The following is a 22,161-nucleotide window of genomic DNA, read 5'->3' as shown; positions in this document are numbered from 1 at the left end:
TCCTGTGCAGCAGATCAGAAATTCTGGAGCAGCTTCAAACTAGTTAGAGCACAGAGTACTTTAGTGAATTAAATACAAACCGCTCAAGCAGGGCAGAAATCCTTTAGATATTTTTGGCATTCCCCCTCAAAGGAGCAAAACCAGTCCCTGGAAAACCGAGACAGAACCCCAGAAAGAGATTAGTCCCCACGTACTTGGTGCTTCTTTTCTGCTTCCTCTTTGGCTTTCTTGGCACTCATCTCCTTTCGGAGTCGTTCCTCTTCTGCCAGCCGAAGTTTCTCTGCTTCCAGGCGTCGATGATACTGGGGGAATAAACACAAAAGCCCTTCTGAATAGGCATCTACTTATTTTTGAAATTCTTTTTTGCTCTTTAAAAACCGATCCCGCGCGCACGTGATGCAGAAGCACGTTTATTTCCCCTCTCCCCACCTCCGTTTCCCATGACCGACCTCTCCTCCGTGGTACTTACTTCCCCCCGGAGGCGCTTATACAGCCTTCGGGCGATCATGCCCCTGGCGTATGCCTGGACGGTGAGGACAGCCCAGAGGCGATGGCGGAAAGCCCTACGGACCAGGTAGCCCCGGCATCGTGCCTGAAACTCGATGATCCGCCGGCGAGCCATGTGGTACTGCTTGTGGAGCTTGCGGGATCGGTAGAGGGCCTGCAGTCTCAGGAAGCCGATCCGCATCTGCAAGAGGGAGCAGGATGAAACCACCCTACCGCCCAGGGGCTCGCCCACCCTAAGCAGATTTCCATCGCTAATCTCCTTTTTGCACGGCTGAGCCTCTGAAATCAGCCCCCACCAGGACAAGCCTTTGGGAGGGAGGTTGGAGAAATGGAGCCCTCCGGTTGCTGCATTGATTCAAAGCCCAGGAAGGACAAAGGCAGTTTCTTCCCCACTGAGTCCTACAGAGTTTCTGCTCTTGAGAGGCCTCAGAAGCTCTGGTTGGTCATCTCAACGTAGCCACAAGCCATGAGGGTTGTCCCATGGAGGTCCAGCATCTGCAGACCTCCTGCCTCGCAGCCAAGGTGCTGTTTCATGGCACGAGGCAGCATCCTGACCAGCCTGGAAGTTGCTATTCCTATCAAGTTGCAGGCTTGGAGGAGGATATTAAGACACTGTAGACCCCAACACACTTCCCAAATTACCTGCTCTTGGGTCAGAGCCAGCTGGGACAGGGAGAGAAGAGGGCCATAGACTGGGTTGGGGAGAAACCAAGATATGGTCCCACCTGGAGATGGCGTCTGTTTTTCAGAGGAAGTTGCTCTTAAGTTTTCAGTCACCTGGAAACTAGGGGAAGACTTTTAAAATCCCAAGTGACCAGTTGGTGCAATGGACATCTAACTCGGGGGAAAAGGACAGCTAGAAGGTGGTCAGGTGCTCTCTTCAATGAGAAGGCAAAGCAGCAAGAGCAAACCTCCATTCATTGCTCCAACTGATAAAAGCCAGCCCCACCCTCTCCTAAACTCAGTGGGGCATTTTGAGCCAGGAAACACTTACGTATGTCCCAGCTGAAAGAGGTAGGAAGGCAGAGGTGTGAGGAAGCCACCCGGTACTTACAGCACCGTAGTTCTTCCTGCAGTTATGTCCACGCCAGTATCTCTGAATCATCAGGACTGAATTTCTCACTTTCAGGAAATTGGACCTGCAAAAGCATTTCAATCACTTGCCTCTGCGGTTTGGCCTCAAGTTATCATAATCTCCTGGGCCTCATTCTTTGGAGATTTGAAACTGAGCAGCCAAGTAGAGTAAACACTGCATTTTTGGCCTGAAAAAGTCTCCTCCCCCAGCTCTCCTTAGTTTCATAAAAAGATCTGTAGGTGCTCTCTCCGATAGGTCTCTGCAGGCAGATTCTGCCAGGTTATGGGAATGGCCAGAGCAGGAGATGCTGAGATGGTCCCCTCCTTCCCCCAGCCCTGCACCCTCCTCTCGCATCTGAAATCTCTTCCCTGCCTGCTCTCCCCACTTCAATCCTAGCACTTGAGAACGGATTGAATCTCACCCGAATGATCAAGAGCAAACTTCAGCAACACCACCCTGCTATCCCCATCTGCTTCTCCCATCCTTCTTAGCCTGGCCTGATTCTACCTGTAGACACCTCGGAGACAATTCTGTTGGAAGGGCTTGGGGGTCTCTCTAGGATTACTGTGGGAAAGATTGCTGAGTTGTTCAGCCTGTGCCCTTTCTGCAAAGCCTAAGGCACAACCTGAGTCACAGCCGTGGCTCGCACAAAGAGCACAAAGCACCAAGAACTGTCCCTCCTCTGTGGGTGAAGCTTGTCCTTGGCTGTGGCTCTCCCTCTTCTTCCACAATTGTGCCATGAGGTCCCCATGGGCTACCTGCCCTCCTCCCAAGACTGGCAACTGGGTTGCAAAGGGAAGAGTCCTGAATCTCCCTTTTGGGGAGAGCAATATTAGTCACAGTGGATGACCCAGTGGTCCCATTGCAGTCTTGTGGGGATCCCCATAGACTGGAGGCTTAGCGTTGCCTTCAGCAGGCTCAGAGTCCCATCTCTGCATTGTCATAGGAAACATCAGCTCCCCTGAAGACAGCACTGAACAGGGATAGAAGGTCCCATTCTGTCCATGTTTGAGGCAGATAACAGTTTTCCTCTTGTTTTCTCTACTGTTTTTCCTCCAAGACTTGCTGCACCTGGGTCCCAACACATCAGGGCTCCCCTCTCCCTGGCTGCAGGCAGGGCAGGGCAGATCAGATGGGAACCGAGGGAGTGACGCATCCCCCAGGAGCCACTCCCTGGGTGAAGCATCCCACATCCCCCACCTCCCATTTGGCAGTGGGGCTCACACCTACCTGTCTTTAAACCCTCGGACCACCTTCTGGATGAGGATGACTTTGTCCGTGATGGCCTTGTCTCTCTCAATCTCCAGCAGCATGTCGTGGTGGTCCTGTGGGAGGAAGCAACACAGCACCCATGCCTCAAGCTCTCCATCTGCCTGACGTGTGGCAGGAGGGGTGGTACGAGGGCCTTGCCCAGAGGAGATGTCCAAAATAAACTTTTGGGACATTTTACATCCCAAGTATCACCCCACCTACTCACTGGGGAAATCCTAACATAAACCCTAGTGATCTACTACCTTCATTCCCAAATGAACCAGAGCATGCAGAAACTGCATATGCAATACTTTATAGTCTGAAAACAACCAAATTACGTTGTCCTTCCATGCAGAGCTCCCTGCTAGTGCTGTCAGCCATGGGAGCAGTTCCCGGGAGCACCGGAGAGGTTTGGGAACAAACTCCAGGCTGCCTGGGTCCCATCGCTCCCTCTAGCCAAGGCTGCAATGCCTCCATAACCTAAGGACAAAACAGCTCCCCAAAACATGGAATTTCCTTGCCCTGAGGCTTTCAGATGCACCAGTCCAAGCTTTCTATTCATTCCTCCCACGCCATTTGTAACTCGGCTTTCTTTCCCGGTTGCGGCACGCTGAGCCCTGCCGCGCTGGGTGCAGCAGAGGCAGCTCCACACGTTTCCTGCTTTGCTCGACCTCACGCGGCCCCTCGGGGCCTCCCAATTTCTCTGTTTCCTGCCCTGACAGCTGTGAGATCTTGATAACAGGCTCTGGAAAGAGCAACAAGTGGGAACAGCTTCTAGGGAAGAGATGGGGGTGTTCCCATCTAGCAACCCCCCGCTAGTGATGGGGTTGGGGGTGAATTTAGATATAAGTTGTCAGGGTTTACTGCTGAGATTTTTGCTCGAGAGAAGCCTTTGCTTCCAATCTGGTCCCTGGCCAGCTCAACCTCATCTTTCCAGAGCAAGACAGGAATGGGTTTGTAAGGAGAGAGAGAATCATAGAATCATTAAGGTTGGAAAAGACCTCTAAGATGAGTGTGAATGGGGCTGAAGGGGACCTGCAATGTTGGGCTGCTCTGCGTCAGCTGGACCGATGCAGAAAGGGAGGCTGTAGGCACGTCTTGGGTTGCACGAGGACGTGCTGAAAGCAAAGCGAGCCTGTTGTGTTCTTGGTCCCTGTCTCTGCAGGGCTCTGCATGGACATCCCTCCTGCTGCCGTGCTTTTTGGGTGAAGGCAGGAGATGAGGTTGAGCGGCTCAGCCCAGGAGGGAAAAGGCCATGCGCTGTATGTGACTATTTCTGCGTCCGTATGGGTATGTGCGTGCATCAGTGCTGGCAGAGTGTCAGGACTTCCTCCTGCCTGCCACTTCCTAAAATGGCCCCAAATATCCTGCCTTGGCCCAGGTTCTACCCACTGCCACGCCAGCCCAGAGACCATGGGAAAGGGTCATGTCTTGTGATGGAAAAGGAATGGTAGGAGACCCCTTCACAGGCAAGGGTCCCAGATGGCAGGGGGGATGTGGAGAACCACCTACCTTCAGAAATATCTTTGTCTTGCCAATCTGCCAGTCATCATCCTTGCCGAGCACCGCTTCGGCAATGCGCTGGCATGTCCCTCGCAGGTCACCCTGGTAGGAGAGGGGGTGGGATTCACCAGGACCAGCCTCACCCATCGCTCCTCCCAAGCCCAGTGAGGACTTCTTCTGGTCCCAATTCCAGCAGTTTTCTGCTAATGAGGTTCCCAGAGCTTTACTGTCACGACATTTGAGGTGAGTGAGAGGGACAGGCTGAATATGACTACCTGTCCCTGCCAGCCCCGTAGCCATTTTTCCTTCACTTGGAGAGCCCAGAGCACCACTGTAACATCTGGGGATCAAATGTTGCATAATTGCTTTTGGAGAGGATGCACACCCCATAAATATCTCTGGAGAGCCCAGCAGAGAGCAATCGTTACCTGTGGAAGAAGATGCTCACCTGCTTGTATGCTGGCTTCACCCCGGGCATGAGCACCCGGTACCGGTCCACGAACTCCACAAATGTGTAGCGGATAGGGTAGCCGGCCCGGCGGATCCGGATGGTCTCCATCATCCCTGAGTATCTCAGCTGACGGACGCACAGCTCCCGGTCAAACAGCTGGGGAGGTTACAGGACACGGTGGTTTGATTGCACGTCTTGGCCTGGATTGGCCATAAAAGACTGGGGACTCTGAAGATGTGTGGGGCAAGCAAGTCAGGCATCCACCCAAATCCTTCACTTGGTGGACGCAAGGCCGTAGGACCGTTGGCTGTTATGGGCCTGATCCTAAGAACTGCTGAGTGTGTTTGACTCCATTTCTTTAATTCCCGCTTGCCTGGATGTGTCCTACACATTACACAAAGGACCAAGAGGAGAACTGAGAGCACAGTGCAATGGTGAACAACACCCTGGGAATATGGGCAGCGATGCTGCATCTACAAGGGTCAAACCGTACAGTCACCCTCGCAATGACCACTCATGGTCATTAACTTTTGACCGCCGCTCTGAGCTTTATCGGTGTGATCACAGCACTCCTGTACAGGCAGGGTAGTATCGTTTTGCAGGCAGAGGACCGTATCAATGCAGTCTCAGACACTCAAAGGTCTTAGGGTGCCTACACCAGTTGATCTTAGAGTAGATGACACCCTGAAGTCACACAAAGGAAGAATCATAGAATCATAGAATCATTAAGGTTGGAAAAGACCTCTAAGATCATCGAGTCCAACCGACAACTCAACACCACCATGCCCACTAAACCATGTCCCTAAGCGCCTCATCTACATGTCTTTTAAATACTTCCAGGGATGGGGACTCCACCACTTCCCTGGGCAGCCTGTTCCAAGGCCTGACCACTCTTTCAGTAAAGACATTTTTCCTAATGTCCAATCTAAACCTCCCCTGGCGCAACTTGAGGCCATTTCCTCTCGTCCTATCGCTTGTTACTTGGGAGAAGAGACCAACCCCCACCTCGCTACAACCTCCTTTCAGGGAGTTGTAGAGCGCGATGAGGTCTCCCCTCAGCCTCCTCTTCTCCAGGCTAAACAGCCCCAGTTCCCTCAGCCGCTCCTCATCAGACTTGTGCTCCAGACCCTTCACCAGCTTCGTTGCCCTTCTCTGGACACGCTCCAGCACCTCAAGGTCCTTCTTGGAGTGAGGGGCCCAAAACTGAACACAGGATTCGAGGTGCGGCCTCACCAGGGCCGAGTACAGGGGCACGATCCCCTCCCTCCTCCTGCTGGCCACACTATTTCTGATACAGGCCAGGATGCCATTGGCCTTCTTGGCCACCTGGGCACACTGCCGGCTCCTGTTCAGCCGGCTGTCAACCAGCACCCCCAGGTCCTGGTGCAGCCTTGGAGATGCCAATGCCCTGAGATAAGCCTGCTACCATCAAACCACCCTGTACCCAAGAGGACATCCGAGGAGCTTAAAATGATAAGGTCAGAACTGAGACCAGCTGAGGGTTTTAGGGAAAGGACAAATCTCAGACCAGCATCCATGGCTGCTCCTGACAAGCAGTGGACAGTTTCAAGGCCAGACAGCAGACATAGGTAACCCAGTCCGTGCAGATGTTTGCTAATAAACCTGGCTGCTTCTCCCTTGCTTCGGGTGCCGCAGGGGGGATAACGAGTGGTGCTGCTGGATGGGCAGATCTGCTGAAGCAAAGGGAGGTTCAGGAAAATCTCTGCCATGCTTTAGTGCATTGAGGAGGATCCTGGGGCCCCTGAGGGTACCCACTTGCAGCCTGATGTTGCCTGCTGGGAGCATCCAAAAAGTGTTCAACCCAAGTGTAAAATAAAGGCAGACGTGGTGTGGTGCTGGCACACCACAGAAAGTCGGGACAGTAAATCCCAGCCTGGGCCGAAGAGTTACTGCCAGGGTGTTATTCATCTGCCCTCCCTTCAGCTGTCTAAAATGTGAGCATCTGTGCGTGTACAGATATGAGCATCTAAAATGTGACGTGATGGGCTCGCCCTGAAGTGAGTGAGGAGAGAGAGGTACGTATCTCAGATGTCTCTGTATCTCAGATGTCCCTGTATCTCAGATGCATCTCCTGGGAGAGGAGGGTCTGCCCTATGGATGCACCCACCTCCCCATCCCTGGAGGGACCTTTTTGACTGGCTTGTAGCAGCCACTTAACCATGAAAGGGCTGGAGTGAAGTGAGACAGATCCTGATCCCAGGAGAAGACAACGGATGAACGAGGAAAAGGCAGAAAGTAGCATCATCCAGATTTGGTCTCAAGCTGTCCCTATCTATAGTGGGTATTGGGGACAAGAAAGGTGCAGAGGAAAGAGGTGTGTGTTCCTCTGCCTCCCGCTGCCATGAAGCAGAAGGGTATATGAGCAGTTGTGGGCTTGAAAATAACCCTCCAGAGTTTGTAGGGCTAGTTCATTGCACATATGGGCAACTATGCGCTCCTGGCATCAGGGCCTGAGGAGGCCCAGACTGCTGGAGGCAGTTTTGACTTCCTTTGCATGGTTTGCTCCCTAATTCATCCCACGCATTTCTCTTGGACTAACCAGAACAACAGAGCAATGCTCAGAAACAACAGCACGGGATGAAGCACAGACCCAGAGAACTCCAGCCAACATCCCGATGCAAACAATTTCCACCCCCCCCCCCCCGCGCACCATTTTACATTTCCCCCCCCCCCCCCCCGAGCACATTTTAGAAGGAAGCAAAAGTTTTAAAATAACATAAAGTAACAAACAGTCAGGACTTTCCACTGACCTTTCACTTCCCACTATCCCGTTTCCTATCACTATCAGTATGCTTTCCTTCAAAGCCAGGGACAGAAAATGAACTCCCAGAAAATGTTCTCTTTTGCAGTCACCCTGCATAGCTCTCTGCACCATTATCTGGGATTTTTTTTTTCCCTTTGTATTATTAAACCAAGGCCAAAAATAAATTTAGCAAGAAATCACATTTCATATCATATAGCACTACAGTCTCTGATTCAGTGTTAGCTCATCCACTCATTACTTTAATGGGGAGATTAATTTCTTGCTGTCTGATTCTTTCAAACTTATAGCTGGTTTTATGTCTCACTGAATGTTTTGTAGATAAATGGATTGGACAGAGACTTTTGGCTTAGCGCTTGCAAGAGCTGATGAAAGACAGACTTCCTACACAGGACACAAAATGCCAGACCGAATCCCAGACATCCAGGTGTAAAAGCAGCTCAAAGTCAGGGCATGGGGAATAATTTGTTAACATCAGTTCAGGATGTACATCTATTTCTCAACATCACCCATGTTTTTAAAGAAGGTCTTGTTTTGATTTCAGCTCAAGATGATAATCTCAGATCAGACATATTGTTAAATATTATCCCAAAGTATTCCACTAACATGCTATTAGGTGCCTTTTTACGCTCACCAAAACCAGGATGAGGGCACAGTAAGCTGCTCTGAGAGAGCCACCAAACCTTTCGTCCTGCATCACATTAGGTTCACTGAACAGCAAAAATAAGTTTCAGACAAACGCTGCTTGTACGTAACAGCTCTGAAATTTGGTATTTTGTGCTTTTTTGCACTCAGTTGAGCTTTGCTCACAGACACTGACTTTAGAGAAAGCTCCAGCTCTGGCTAGATTAACCGCTACTGAAGTGCAAAGGCATGGCCAAAATGACTCACAGGAACAAATAGCTGAAATTATTATTAAATAAAGCTCTTCCTCCCCAAGCGGCATCACTATTAGGAGCGGTGAGCAGCTAACAGTGATTGTTAACAGCACCAGGGTCCAATCCTGCAAGGTGCTGACAGTGGGATTGAGGCATTCAGCACCCGCCTTATCATCTCCCTTTCGCTGCAAAACACAGAGTCCGCTCCGTGGGCAGTTTGTGGTCAAGGGGTTTTACAGCCGTCTCCTTCCCTTTCATCGCTCCTTAAAGTTTGTCCCCAGAGTGTTCGTTGCTTTTGAAGCAAGTCCCTGGGAATCAGAGCAAAATGATTCCTCTCACCTTTCCTCTGTGCTATTTTGCCTCTTTTTTTCTCTGCTTTTAGAATCGTGCTTTTGCAATTAGTGCAAAAAAAAAAAAAGCAGTTGAAAGAATCAAAAACGGGTGAAACCGAGTGAGATCCCTTGGGAGTAAAGATTTTGTACAAAACACCCATGGGAAGAGGAATCACTTCTAGGAAACATTAAACCCTGCCATAGGACTAAACCCAGGGCCCTACAGCTCAGCCTAAGTCTCTGGGAGACGCTTACCCCACTGTGGAAATTCAGAGGCATTTCCTATAGGAGAAAGGGCTGCAGGGCGAATTCCTCGAGGTCGTCCTTGGGAAGAAAGGCAGGGGCAGGATCTCCCCTCTGCAAAAAGTTTTGGGGTGCTGTTGGATCGCAAAGCTGATTTTGTCAACCCTTTGGTGACTCCCTTGCTTGCAGAACAGGCTGCGGGTTGGTTTTCTAAGCACCCAGGATCAATCCTGACTCCACTGACACCCAAAAGAGTTTTGCTGCTAGCTGCAGGGCCGAGTGACCCGGCGGGCAATCCAAAGCAACCAGGACAGAAAAGCAGGACTTACCATGGGCTTCTTATACTCATTGGGCTTGATGCAGCGGACAAAAAAGGGCTGGCAGACGCTGAGAGTCCTCATCAACAGCTCCAGGGACCGCTTGAACTGGCTGCTGAGCGTCGGCGAGCGTTTCCTCGTCTCCGCTCCCTGCAAAACCGCAGCGGAGCGGGCTCAGGAAATGAAAGGATAACAGCGCCTTTCCCCTTCGGCCGCGTCCCCGGGAACCTCCCGTGACAGCCGGGGCTGGAGGAGGGAGCAGGGCCAGAGGTGGTTGAACGTTGTGGCAGAAGAGGGGCAGGGCAGAGCCGGCGAGCTTGCGATGGCCGGACTCCAATCTGCTCCATACGCCTTTACCCAGGGAGGAAAAGCACCATAATTTAATTTCTCCCGCTAAAACCTCCCTGTGTGACTGGCAATCCTGACTGCCCTATGCAGAGACGTCAGGAAGATCTGCCTGTGAGAGCAAACAGCCCCATCAAAAATCCCTGTATTGCAGCTTGGGGCGATGCATTTGCCCAGGGATGTTCCTTGGGAATGGCTCGGGCTTCCCTGTCCCCATGCATCGCAGCATGGTCATGCCAACCCCACTGGCGTGGTTCCTCACGTCAGGCTAAGCCTCTCCTGCTCCCTGGGGTGTAGGAATGGAGATCCATGTAGGGTGAAAAACAAGGCAGGGGCATGTTCACCGCAACAGCTCCAGAAACTGCTGGTGAGGTCTATATTCCTCAGCCTGTACTACAGGGAAGATTCGAGTTGTGTTTGGGAAAGAATATTAACTAGAGCAAATGAGGTGGGTATTTCGGGTGAATCAGGATGGTTTTGAGTGTTTTGCTTTTTTTTAGCTCCCTTGGTTAAATTAATAATCCAATCTCCAGTTTGGGGCAAGTTTTTCTAAATCAGAATGAAGTGGATTCCCTTCATAGCCCCTTCTCCCTGCCCCGGGAGAACCTTGTTAAACCAGCTCCAAACGAAATGAAGCCCCCAGCTCATTTTATGTGTTTAATTGCTATTGCCTGAGCTCATTACACATCAGCCACAGCGGTGCTGTGTGTCTCGTAGGGTTCAGAGAGCCTTCGTGGGGCAGCGAGTATTGCTGGTGTGGTGGGGGAACAGTTGGGCACCAGGACGCAACTCCCTCCGAATCGAAAATAGGGCAAACTGTGACGTGACCTGATGGCCAGGGATTTCCCAAAGGGAGGATTCCAGCAGGATTTTAATGCACATTTCCTCCAAACATCCTCTTCTTTGCAGTTGGTCAAGCCATCTATGGGGTCACAAAGTCCCCATTTGCACTGGCCTTGCTGCTATGTTTTGCAAGGTGGTGAGTTTTATTTCTACTTTTGCTAAAACCTTTATGTGCGCTTCATCGTATAGCACTAATAACCTGTCAGATAACATCCCCACCCCCCAAAACTGAGGAATTTCATAGAATCACAGAACGGTTTGGGTTGGAAGGGACTATAAATATCATCTAGTCCAAGCCCCCTGCCATGGGCAGGGAATTTGCACAGCTTAAGTTGGGTATGATGATGAGACAAACCCAATCAACACAAACACAAAATCATCATGGAATTCCAACAAGAGAAAACCCAGCTCATGCACACACCAGAAAAACCTGGCCCGCTTGTCCAGGAGAGCTTGGCAGGGAGCTATCAGTGTTCTCTCCCAGCAAAATCCTCTCCCAAAGGGCAAACTGTTAACAAATCTAGAGTAATTAATGGATGCAGCTGCTACCTGCAGAGGATTGTAGAGTCTGGTGCTCGCATTCTGTCACAGATTTGATGAGGAATAGGCTGTTTCAGCAAGAATCCTGGTTTGGATAGCTTTGATTAACGTATTCTTATCGCTTTGCTAATGATGTGCAAGGGGTCACCGCTGTGCAACGTAAAAGGATAGCCACAGGGGTTAGAAGCAGCAACGGATGCAGGAGCAGGGCTGAAAATTGGAAGCAACTGCATGTTAGCCAGGTTTGTCAATTTGGGCTTGGCTGGGAGAGGTCTTTTTCAGCCGAGGTGGTAGGAAGGGTGTAAGACTTTGTACATGGGTCTACAAGGGAACGCATGAGTGGTTTGCTCCCAGACAGCAGATCCTGCCTCTCTAGGTTGCTGATGCCTTGCGTTTCTTCCGTGCACGCATCCAGATATTGGTAAAAGGCAGCAGTGCCATCTCCATCCTTACACCGGAGAGCTTTGTGCTTGGGAGGGGCTGGAGGGAAGGGACAGCAGGCAGAAAGCAGCTTGTCTTCCTATCCAAATTGTCAGAGCGGTCTGGGCTCCTCCTGTCAAGACTGCACCATCCCAGCCGTTCACGTGCTTCCTGGCCCTGACATTTGTGCACAGACCCCTCGATGGTGGGCACCAGCCACGTGGGCACCAGCCACATGGGCACCAGCCACATGGGCACTAACCAGGCTCTCAGCTATACAACGAAACCTCAGGCAAGTGCTTTGCATCAGCCTCCTCCTGGAGGGACAGGGTGACACCACTGACGTCATCGTGGTTCCTCCTGCCTCACCTCAGCACCAGCATGGGGACAATCACCCCACTTCCCTTATTCCAACAAAATGGCCCCCAAAAAATGAGTGGAGCAGCCTGCCAAGACAGCCTAGCGAGGCACTGAAAATACAGGTTTTACTGCAGACAAGGAGCATTTTTTAGCTCAAAACAGACCCAGTCCCCCTAGCCTGAAGAAGAAAGAGCTGAATATATTCTGCTTTTCTCCTGGCCAGACATGTCTTAGCTTTCAAAGTGAGACTGTAGCATCTTTGGGACACAGACTGTCTCTTCACTGGTGTCCATATGGAGTCTAGCACACAGGAGGACGTGACCTGTGTGTCGTGGGGAAGGACGAGCAGGATTCACAGGTGCTGTAGCCCAGACTGGGGCACTGAGTAATCACTCAGTCTGTGCTCAGCATCAAAGGAAAAAAGAGAAAAATAAGAAAAAAAGAAGAGAATTACATGATTTACAGAGAAGCACTATCTCAAAGATGAAGAGAAGTTCAGAAAGATGTGCAGACCAGCATGACATTCAGACATGCTTCAATGCCACCTCTTTCTGCCACCTCCAGCCCATGCGTGGCTGCTTGCGATAACATGAAGACAAAAGTCAAGGCAGAATATCATCATCAGGACACAAGAGGATGTTCTGCCAGCATGGGGTGCCCACGATTCCCAGTGGCACAGCTGGAGCATCAGGACATTTCCCAGCATCTTTGTGAAACTGTAAAGTCTCTAGGGACCTATTCAGACTCTTTCCTTTGGCGTCTTGGACACGTTTAGGTACTTATCATGTGTCCAGGGCTGAGAAAGCAATAACCAGTTCAGCCTATCTGCACCCTGTGGGTTCAGTGGGTTAAGGTGGACACAAAGTTATGTTAAGTGGTATGGTCTTAATACAGACCCAGAGTTCCAGCTAGGGCAATCACCGGGTTTTTTTTCTTTGTAACGTTCAAACCAAGTAAACAGAAGCAATGAGAAAGGCAAGTACAAGGAGAAATGTCACTGAGGCAGAAATGGTAGGAGTTACTCCTGTTGTCCCTCTGCACCTTCTCCTCCCACTTTAAGGAGAAGGCTGCATGGTGCACCAGGATCACTGTGCTCAGCACTAGGTCTGCCGGGGAGATGGCAACCTGCTTCAGTGGAAATGCAGAAAGATGAATTACTTAAGGTAAGTTAGGGAAGGAGAGAGAAGCATGTACCACCAGCAATAGTTTAGGGAAAGGTTCTGGACAAAGGACTGTCCTCCCATCTCTTTAGGATTATAAGGTCACTAAAACGGGCCATGCCAATATGACATGCTGTTTCTCAGCCTTTTTTCTGAAGTCAGAGAAAAACGATGCTTTTTGTTTGCTATTTTGCTATACGAAATGTCACTGGGGTGGCCTCCAGGTGACCACTGAAAGTTGAGGCCCCCTCACAGCAGGTTCTGCAGAGTGAAGAGATGGTCCCTCTCCTAAAGGTTGTGCAGTCTGGAAAGTGCCTTCAGATGCAAAGTTGCCATGGGCTATCATGACAGCGCTGAGTATCACTATTTTGAATTACACCCCCATTTTATAAAACTTAGGTTTATGTTGATATCTTTGGAAAATATTTTTTGACTTGGCTGTTGCACCCTTGCCTCAGTGCCTAACAAATACAACCAATTATTATTCATTAGAAAACCTATAAAACACGAGGCTATATTATGAGAACAACTATGACAACAACAAAACTCATAGAAATCATCAGTATTATGTCTCCCATTTCCCTATATCTCCTGTTGTCGTCTTCAGAGAAAAACACTGGCCTAGGCATTTCTGACAGATTTTGCACAACGATTCTCTCCTGGGTTTAATCCCACCATATCCTAACTCAAGAAGGAATTTTTTTTTTTTTTTTTGGTGTGTGGCATTGCTACAACTCTAGAGCAGGGCCCAATGAGATGTTGCAATCCAAACAATTTGCAATCATGATATACAGGGGAAGGAGTCCAGCTCTGGAATGAATGGCTTTGGGTCATTTTGGGTCAGATCCCCCTCATTGGAATTCCAAGTCGAAACACCCCGAGACGCTGCAGAGGTAAGAAGGGTTGAAATTCAGCCCCATGCAAGGATTTGAATTTTGAAAGTCAGGTCCGTCTCTAACATAATCCTCTGGCTATCGAAATACTGTCATGGAAATGTGAGCGGAGTCGCAAAGCTAATATCACAAAATCTTTAGCACACAATATGCTACCCTATGACCGAATATCTAGCAAGAAAGGTTTGGGAAGCCATCAGAACCAGTCGGGAGATGAGATGCAACAGAAAAGACCTAAAAAAGGTGCCAAGAGCCTGTTTGGATGATCATGGCAAAGTTCAATATTAACTGTGTCATTCAAGGTTTGGATTTGAGCTCTCCCCTGAACAAGATCTAACCCCTCCCGAGAATGATGGCATTTCCAAGCAACCCAGAAATGCAATCCAGGAGTCTCTCTTCGCACATGAACTGTCTGCTTGCTGCCCCAAAAAGGGCAAAACAGTGCCAGATTTGCAGTTGCATAGAGGAATAATGTCCCACTGAAGCCAATGGTGGCACCACGATAAACAACGGTCAAATCCCACAGATGATCCATCTGAAGTTAATTAAAATGATTCAAATATCGGAAAAAATCCTCAAAACTTTGGCTCGGGCTGGTTCTGATTTTATCCAAACCAAACTCCCATCATTACAAAGCTCTTCTGAGTTGAATCCTAGAAACAAATGACACACCTGTATCTATTCAACAAGCCATAAAAATGCTCTCCGTCACATCGGTCACTTGAAATGGATCCTCTATAGATAGTGCAGGAAGAGGAATAAACCGACAAGAGCAAAGCACAATCTTTGCCAAGGAGAGGTGAATATACAACAGAGGAACTCATGTATTCATTTTACCTTTGGTGTGGGTGTAGGCGACTGGCCAAAAGTGCTGGATGCATAGCCACAGAGAAACTACATGAAGCACAAGTGAAAAAAAAAACAAAACAAAAAACAAACAGAGACAGAGAAGAGCAAATAGTGAAAAGAAGGAATAACCGAAATGGGAGCCTGACATCATTAGTCTTGGAGGTCCAGCTGTTAAAATATCTCACAAACAAAATGCGTTAATTCTTAGATTTTTGTCTATTCCCCTCCTGGCTTTTCCCCTTTGTCTCCACATTCACATCCCCGAAGCTGAGGGAACTGCCACCGTCCAGCTCTTGCCTCTTGGAAACAATTCTTCTACAGCTTTTAATCTCAATCGTTATACGTCCAGTTTAAGCCACCCCAACTCCACTCCCTCACACATCCCTGCTCCTCTGTGACCGGTGCTCTCAATAGACAGCGGTTGGGAAGATGCCAGGGAAAAACACATTTTCGCAAACATTCTAAAGAAATCTCTCTCTTCCTCCCTAATTTTAATCCAAGTAATCAGAGAGTTTCTACAGAATTGAAATTTTTGCCAAGGGGAAAGCCCCCTGTTTGTTTTTCCCTTCACTGTTTTCCATCCCCCATTGCTCCTTCTACCTGTTCCTCAAGCAGGAGGAACCGTCCTGGCTGATTCCTCAGAGGAACGGTGTACAATTCCCACTGAATCCACCATTTCACCTGGCACCGCTCAAAGCAATGTTCTGATTCAGCAAACACATGCAGATAGACCTCCTCCGTGATGGGCATGCATAAATCAGGCTTCACAGCCCCGTGTGCTCCAGCAATACCCAGTTCACCACACAGGTTTATTTATGCACAAATATCAGGCCTTTCAGGGACCAACCAGTTACGACAATATTCAAATATACACTCTTGACTAGTTTTCAAACTTCTCTGATCTGTGGCTTTCTCAAGTTTCTGGCATATAAGGATCCCGTTTGAAAGACTGAATGTAAAGCAGATATGGACTTGCTTTTCACTGACTCACAAAATCCCACAAACACATCGATAAGCTCCTGAGGACCAAAGGTTGGAAGCTGTCGAGCAAAATGCCTCATTATTTGATTTAGCCCTTAGCAAAGCAGCCACTTGTCTCTTTTTAAGGCAAGATGTTAGATTTGATTGACCTGGCCTGAGTGTCCCTGGAAGATTTCTCCATGGATTGTCTCACTGATGCCGGGAAGGTGTGCACACTTCCAAGAAGAACCTTTGCCCCAGCTCTTTGCTACACGCAGTCAATTCCCATGACCCATGCTCACCTGCTCCTTCTTTTGGGGAATGTGTTTTAAGAAAGGGGCTGCAAAGATTATTGAATTTTGGTGGAAAGCAACGGCGAAATCATCTCAGCCCCATGTTGGATCCTGCTTGTCTGAGCAGTTTTGTTTGCGTGGTGTTTAGGGGATTTGTGCTCTCCCAGTTCACACTAGCGTTGTGCATGATTAGGGGAGCTGGTACACAATGTTTGTTCCTCTTCCAGTTCCATGCCAGTCAGGTTACTAATCTCTCATTCAAATAAGAAAAGCAGAGATCATTAAAGTATCAAAGCACAGGGACCACCACTCGGCGTAGATTCTGAAGATGTTTAATGGAACTATAAGAGAAAAGGTTCATTTAAAAAAAAGTGCTCTGATGCTTTAAAAGGTCTCAGCTCTCAGGTCCTAGACAACGCCCAGGTGGACATCTCAGTTTTGCTGTGATATACTTCCAGCATCTTTTGAAGATGCTTGGTAGGTGTTCCGGTGAAGAATTCTGCATGACTGTGTAAACCTGAGAGCTCCCTCTTGTCCGTTCCCCAGAGTGCATCTCTGCTCTGCCCAAACAAGCAAGAAATCACTTCCAAGGTGAACTGCAAAGCTTGCACCGAAAATAAAAAGCAGTGAGGAACAAGCAATAAAAAGCAAAGTAAATGGCAGCACTGATGCTAAGGGAGTTATCGTCTAGTTCCCCAGGAGTATCCACATCTGGGGACAGCTCTGAACCCACTGGGAGTGTCACGCCAATTGGTACCTGAATTGGGGCTGATGATAAATGTTATCTTCTTCCTAATGAAGTTAAAAGGATATTGATCATTCATTTCAGCGGGAGGAAAACCGAGTGGCTAAGGGTTATGAACAAGGCTTGCAAAAGTGTCTGTAGCCTATTTAAGGAAATTTCTTGGGAATTTAAACATTTCTTTCCCTTAGCAGGCAAAGGAATTCAGCACTTATATCTGTTCGGCACTCCTGAAAGTCCCTAAATCCCTTGGACCATCAGCGGCATTGGCTGGCATTTGGAAACAGGACCCCACTTTCTAAAAAACTTGGTTGCTTTGGAAATTTTTATCCCCACCCTCTGCAGTCCCATGGCTTTGCCTAGGGAAAGGCCGGGGGATTTGGCCATAGTGACCTATCTGTAGACTGACCTATCTGTGTAGACTTTCAGGTTCTGCAAGGCTGATATTTTAAAACAGTTTCTACTTTAATTTTGGGAACAGGGCTGATGATGTCTTAGTAGGGAGATGTTCAACTTACTCAAGAAAACATCATATATTTGTGTTATTAATTGTGAAATAGTCACTGATTTCAGCATTTAAGCTGGTATCATAGTAATAAATGCTCAAATGGGGTAGGAAGAGTTAAAGCAATAACTGTGCCTTTCTCCAAAGCTTCAGCACACATGGTCTTCTCCCGCACCGAGCATAGAGTAAGCACATACCCTCCTGGAGGACTGGGATCTGGAAAGGAGAGCTTTAAAGTTCAGCTTTCATAACCGGTGTCCCCTCTCTCTGCTGTCCTAACAGTAAAACACAACTGTTAGCTGGTCCCTCCCAGTCCTGCTGCGGTGCTTAAGGGCCAGCCAGATTGTCCCTTCGTTCTGCGCTGGTCTACAAGTATTTGGTTTTCACTTCTCACTCTATTATACACAGATCCGGACTACTCAACTGGAGGGGCTAGCTCTTTCTCTCTCAGATTTCTACAGTTGCAAACCTTATTGTTCCCATCCGTATCCCTACACAATTAGGAGAGGAGCAATCACAGCACAAAATAGCATTTGACGAACTGAATGCAGTGACCTCGGGGCGTGAGTGTAGATGTACCCATGACACCACATGAACGCTTTCTGATGGCTGGCTCACAATAACAGTTTGAAACATCTCAAACAATGTCAGAGCAATATGACTCTTTGCAAATCTTCTGCCCCTTCCAGGAACACCCCCCCGAATAAAGATCTTCTCTCGCCTGCATTACCATTGCCACATCTGCTTGGAAGATCTGCTTGATGAATTTGTTTTTCGAAGAATGCACCAGCTGAATGATGTCTCCATGCAGCGTGTCCCTGTTTTTCTCCAAGAAACCTAGAGGAATAATGGGACAACACATAGATAGATGACACAGTGCAACACGGCCAGGATGTGCCCTGCAAGCAGCCTCTGGGTTGCTGGACTACTGGCTGTCCTTGGAGAGGTGATGGGGGTTAATGAGTGGGCAGAGAAAGGAGGACCAAGAGAAGGAAGACGGAGGCACATCTTGAGACTGGATCAAGGATGCATATGGTGCAAAGCACTGCAATTCCGTCATGGGCACGCATGAGTGAAAGAGCACCAACATCTGCAGCTCATGGGCACCACTGAAGGGCCAGGTCATTGCAGCCAGGAAAGGAGTACGCTGACACTACTATGGGCTACCATCCTGCTCTGCTCCAACACAGCAGCAGCTCACCTTCCCCCAAGCATCCCCTCACACCCGCAGTGCCCCAGCAGCTGCCCCGTACCTTTTGTTTCGTAGTAAACAATTCCAGCAAAGTGGTTAATACCAAACTGGGTTTCATAGTTATTCTTTGGAGGAATATAGTTGGTATTAAGCTTGTGCTGGGAGTTCAGCTTGTGTAACATGGTGGCATCTGTACCCTGTGCATGCAGGAAAAGATTTTACGTTTAACCAGGGTTTGTCCCGTTAAAATAATTTTCCAATTCACAGTGCATTTCTTTTTTGTCTCGGGTGACAATGTGTATTTATTTTGAGAAGAGATATGTTGGAGGGGATATTTCAAATGCAGGAATTAAAGAAATGGATTAAATATCGCTGGTATGTTGTGCTATATTCAAGATAGTGCTCCAAGGGAAGTATATTTAATATTATTTTCTCTTAAACTTTGTTAAAGGCTATTCTTGAGCCTCTTACAGGCATATTCTTCCACCAGAGATGGTAACTTGTTTTAAGCATGTGGTACTCATGGAAGAAAATGTGACACAGCAATAAAAGCTATGAATAGGTAACCCACTGGCAAATGCATGTTTGGGGCTGATCAGCCCTCTCACAGGGTGCCAGCATGCAAAAGTGCAACGGGGGTTAAAACAAGGAGAGTAACTGGCAGCAGGGCTGAGCCCAGAACACACCTTGGGGAACTTGCTCTCCTCGTCAATGAGGGAGATGATGTTCATGGGTTTGATGGCAATCATGTCCAAGGCATCCTGGTTATCAGTGAACTCGATGTGCTGCCAGTTGATGTTCTCCAAGTTGTACTCTTCCTGCTCTAATTTGAAGACATGGCGCACGAAGAACTGCTGCAGGTTTTCGTTTGCAAAGTTAATGCAAAGCTGCTCAAAACTGTGGAGGGAAGGTCAAGGGAAGGCCACTTTAGATCCACCATGATCTATCTTTCTCCATCTCTCTCCATGCTTGAAGCAAAACTCTCAGACCACATCAACCACTCAGTGAGGTTGCTGTTGGCTGAGAATTTCCTTATCGGTTCAGATAATCAGTTTTTCTCCCCCTAAAAAATGTTATAGCCATTATATGTGTGTAGCCTAAACCAATCAGTTTAGGAAATACGTTGTCTGCTGCAACATAAAAGTGATTAGCTCTGATAATCTCTCATTTAGAAAAAGGCTTGGCCCAGCCCAGCCCTGTTCATCTCAGGAGAGGTGAAGGGACTGCAAGACCTTGAGCTTGGGGTGGTGAAGGAGGGTTAAGACCTGGTTCTCCTTTTGTAGGCTCCATACCTGTTCACAGTGAAGTTCTCAAAGCCAAAGATGTCAAGGAGGCCAATGGATCTCCTGACGCTTTTGAGTTCCTGGGAAGGAGGTCTGTAAATTGCAGCATTGATCTTCTCCACGATCCACACAAAAAGGCGCCCATAAATTCCCTGCAATATCCCAAAGATGGAGGTCACTGAGACAGGGAAGCAGTTCGTCCTGCTAGTCTGCGGCACCACTTCACTTGTGATGGCACAGGCTCCCCTAAAGAATGGCCAGCAACTGGACAGTCCCTGAGGACATGCTCACCAACATTTATGCCAGACTCTTGGCATGGTTTAAAGCTTCAAGAGCCGTTATGTAGATCAAGGAAAACGGACCTGAAAGCCTAGATAACCAAAAGCAAAATCCCAAATTTTGGATCCTAGATTTTGGATCTATGGGCTCGCTGTAAAGCCAGACAGTCCTTTCCTTGGTTTCTAAACATCTCTCTCTACAGATCAGCAGAGCTACGTTATGCTGCTAGACAAGCCAAGGACACCTTGCTTGGACAAGGTGCTGACTTAAATGTTGCAGCACTGGCTGAACAGTTTGCTGATTTAATGAAGCAGCTATTGCAGCTTCAGTAATTCCAGAACTGCATGTTTTACAGTGTTATTCATTTATTTTGTATGAGCTACAGTAGTACTACCTGGAGGGGGGCCTGATCTAAAGGCCCATCACCACTAGAGAAGTCACTGTCTGGATCTGCAGACCAGTTAGGTGTCAAGTCAGCTAGCCTTATCTACCAGTCCCCCACAGATAGAGTGGAGAGCCCAAGTTGGCCAGAGTACCCACCAAAGACCAGAGCCACCTTTGCAGCGGGCCACCGACGCTTGTTTTGCAACCTTATCTGGGGCTACAAACAGCACAGCAGTGATGCACACCCATCTCATCAACTTTCATCACCCCAAAGCCTCAGGTGATGCTCTCTGTAAGTGCTCTGGTAGCTGCTGAATTGCTCTATCCCTATTCCTGTGACATTCAGCTTTATTTACTGCTGCAGACATGCCTAAATCCTGCAATTCAGGTGTGGGTGTTACAGGTGTTGATAGAGCTGCTCTGATTTAGGGCAGCTGAGGATCTGACCCTGGGGCTCAAACTGGGCCTTTTTCCTGAAGTTGAGGTGGAGTCATTTCAGAATGCTGGCTCCTTCCACAGGTCACCTTTCTTTGAGTGTAGACACTTCTTCCCCTGAAGACCGGGCTATCTAGACTCCTTCCATCTCAACTCTTTGTGCATCCCAATAAGAACATAATTTCAAGGCCATCCACTGAACTGAGCTCACATGGGCACCAAGCGAAACACTTTTCCTGTGCAGTGGATGCTCTGGTCTCAAAACTGGCAGATTTCTTTGGTTTATCAAGAAGCGCAGAAAGGAACGCCCTAAGATTTACCTTTACAAAAGCGTCCCTCACATCCAGCGCTTGTTCCATGCTGAGAGGGGTGGAGACGGTCTCACCCCTGGTGATTATAGTCCGGCTGGTAAGGCAGTTCATCACGTCCTGAGGGTCAACCTGGCAAAGACACCACCAAACACAGCTATTGACTTTACAACACAAGGTGTCCTTACAATGGCCTGGGCTACTGGCCTGAATGTGCACGGCCAAAAAGGGACACTGCAGCCCCCTACGGCTGGAGATAATTGACTTTTCTTAGCTGTACAGGGCAAATATCTCAAATGATGTCACAAGCATTTTCAGAGAGAGTAATTAACATATTTATACAGTGCTTTACTATGGAAAGTGCTTTTGTGACTTAGTGTGAGATGTTAACGAGGTGTGGGGAGAGAAGATGAAAAAGCAAAGCCTGTGAAGCTTTATCCTACCATCATTAATGTAGCTTTGCATCCCCTTGACCCTTTTTCATATTTCTGAGATCAAGCCAAGGAAACATCCACCCCCTAAAGTACATGAAAACAGCCTGCAGGCAGCTGTGGATCACACTCTGGGACCAGCGGTGCCTATAGAGATGAGATGGTGTCCCTGAGGGAACCCTGTTACCTGCTGGGGAAGCCACAGAAGAATGCTCCAGCCACTGCATGGATAGTTTGGGTGAGGGTCATCTCACCTCACTTCAGATACACACAGTATAGGTGACATCTCTGCCTCAGCTACTGTAATGAACTCTCTTTACATCAATGAGGGAAACACTCTATTTTAGAGACTGAACTACTTTGGATATCCTTTTTAGGATGATGTGCCACCAAAGTGTCTGTGTGAAGGGGAGCTCAGATACCCAGCTCAGATGGAGACACCCACCTTCACGCTGCCAGTGCAGGGCAAAGTATGGCTTACCTGGGCCTCTTCAGCCTCCTAGAGCTGGTGGTGCAAGGAGAGCCTGGCTCAAATGAAGCTTTGCCACAAAACTAGAAATATGGTAACAAGTCGTGTTCCCCAGGGCTCAGTTTTGGGGC

The 22,161-nt window shown here is 48.5% G+C and overlaps 1 protein-coding gene across 1 annotated transcript in view; it reads right to left on the bottom strand.

Annotated features, from left to right (window-relative positions):
• MYO7A (myosin VIIA) overlaps positions 1-21,262 on the bottom strand; it is a gene marked incomplete at its 5' end in the record, with an annotated part of 49,845 nt that extends 28,583 nt beyond the window's left edge. The window contains 12 exons of the mRNA XM_009584964.1: positions 195-302; positions 470-688; positions 1,562-1,646; positions 2,813-2,907; positions 4,346-4,438; positions 4,785-4,943; positions 9,352-9,489; positions 17,980-18,086; positions 18,503-18,638; positions 19,128-19,338; positions 19,734-19,876; positions 21,143-21,262. Coding sequence (XP_009583259.1) covers positions 195-302; positions 470-688; positions 1,562-1,646; positions 2,813-2,907; positions 4,346-4,438; positions 4,785-4,943; positions 9,352-9,489; positions 17,980-18,086; positions 18,503-18,638; positions 19,128-19,338; positions 19,734-19,876; positions 21,143-21,262 — 1,614 coding nt within the window. The remainder of the gene's footprint in view (positions 1-194; positions 303-469; positions 689-1,561; positions 1,647-2,812; positions 2,908-4,345; positions 4,439-4,784; positions 4,944-9,351; positions 9,490-17,979; positions 18,087-18,502; positions 18,639-19,127; positions 19,339-19,733; positions 19,877-21,142) is intronic.
• Positions 21,263-22,161: the final 899 nt, after the last annotated feature.

The sequence above is a fragment of the Fulmarus glacialis genome, unplaced genomic scaffold, assembly GCF_000690835.1.
Source record: "Fulmarus glacialis isolate BGI_N327 unplaced genomic scaffold, ASM69083v1 scaffold7279, whole genome shotgun sequence".
Classification (NCBI taxonomy): Eukaryota; Metazoa; Chordata; class Aves; order Procellariiformes; family Procellariidae; genus Fulmarus; species Fulmarus glacialis.
The sequence above is the reverse complement of the archived record's forward strand: the minus strand, read 5'-3'. Positions and strand labels throughout refer to the sequence as shown.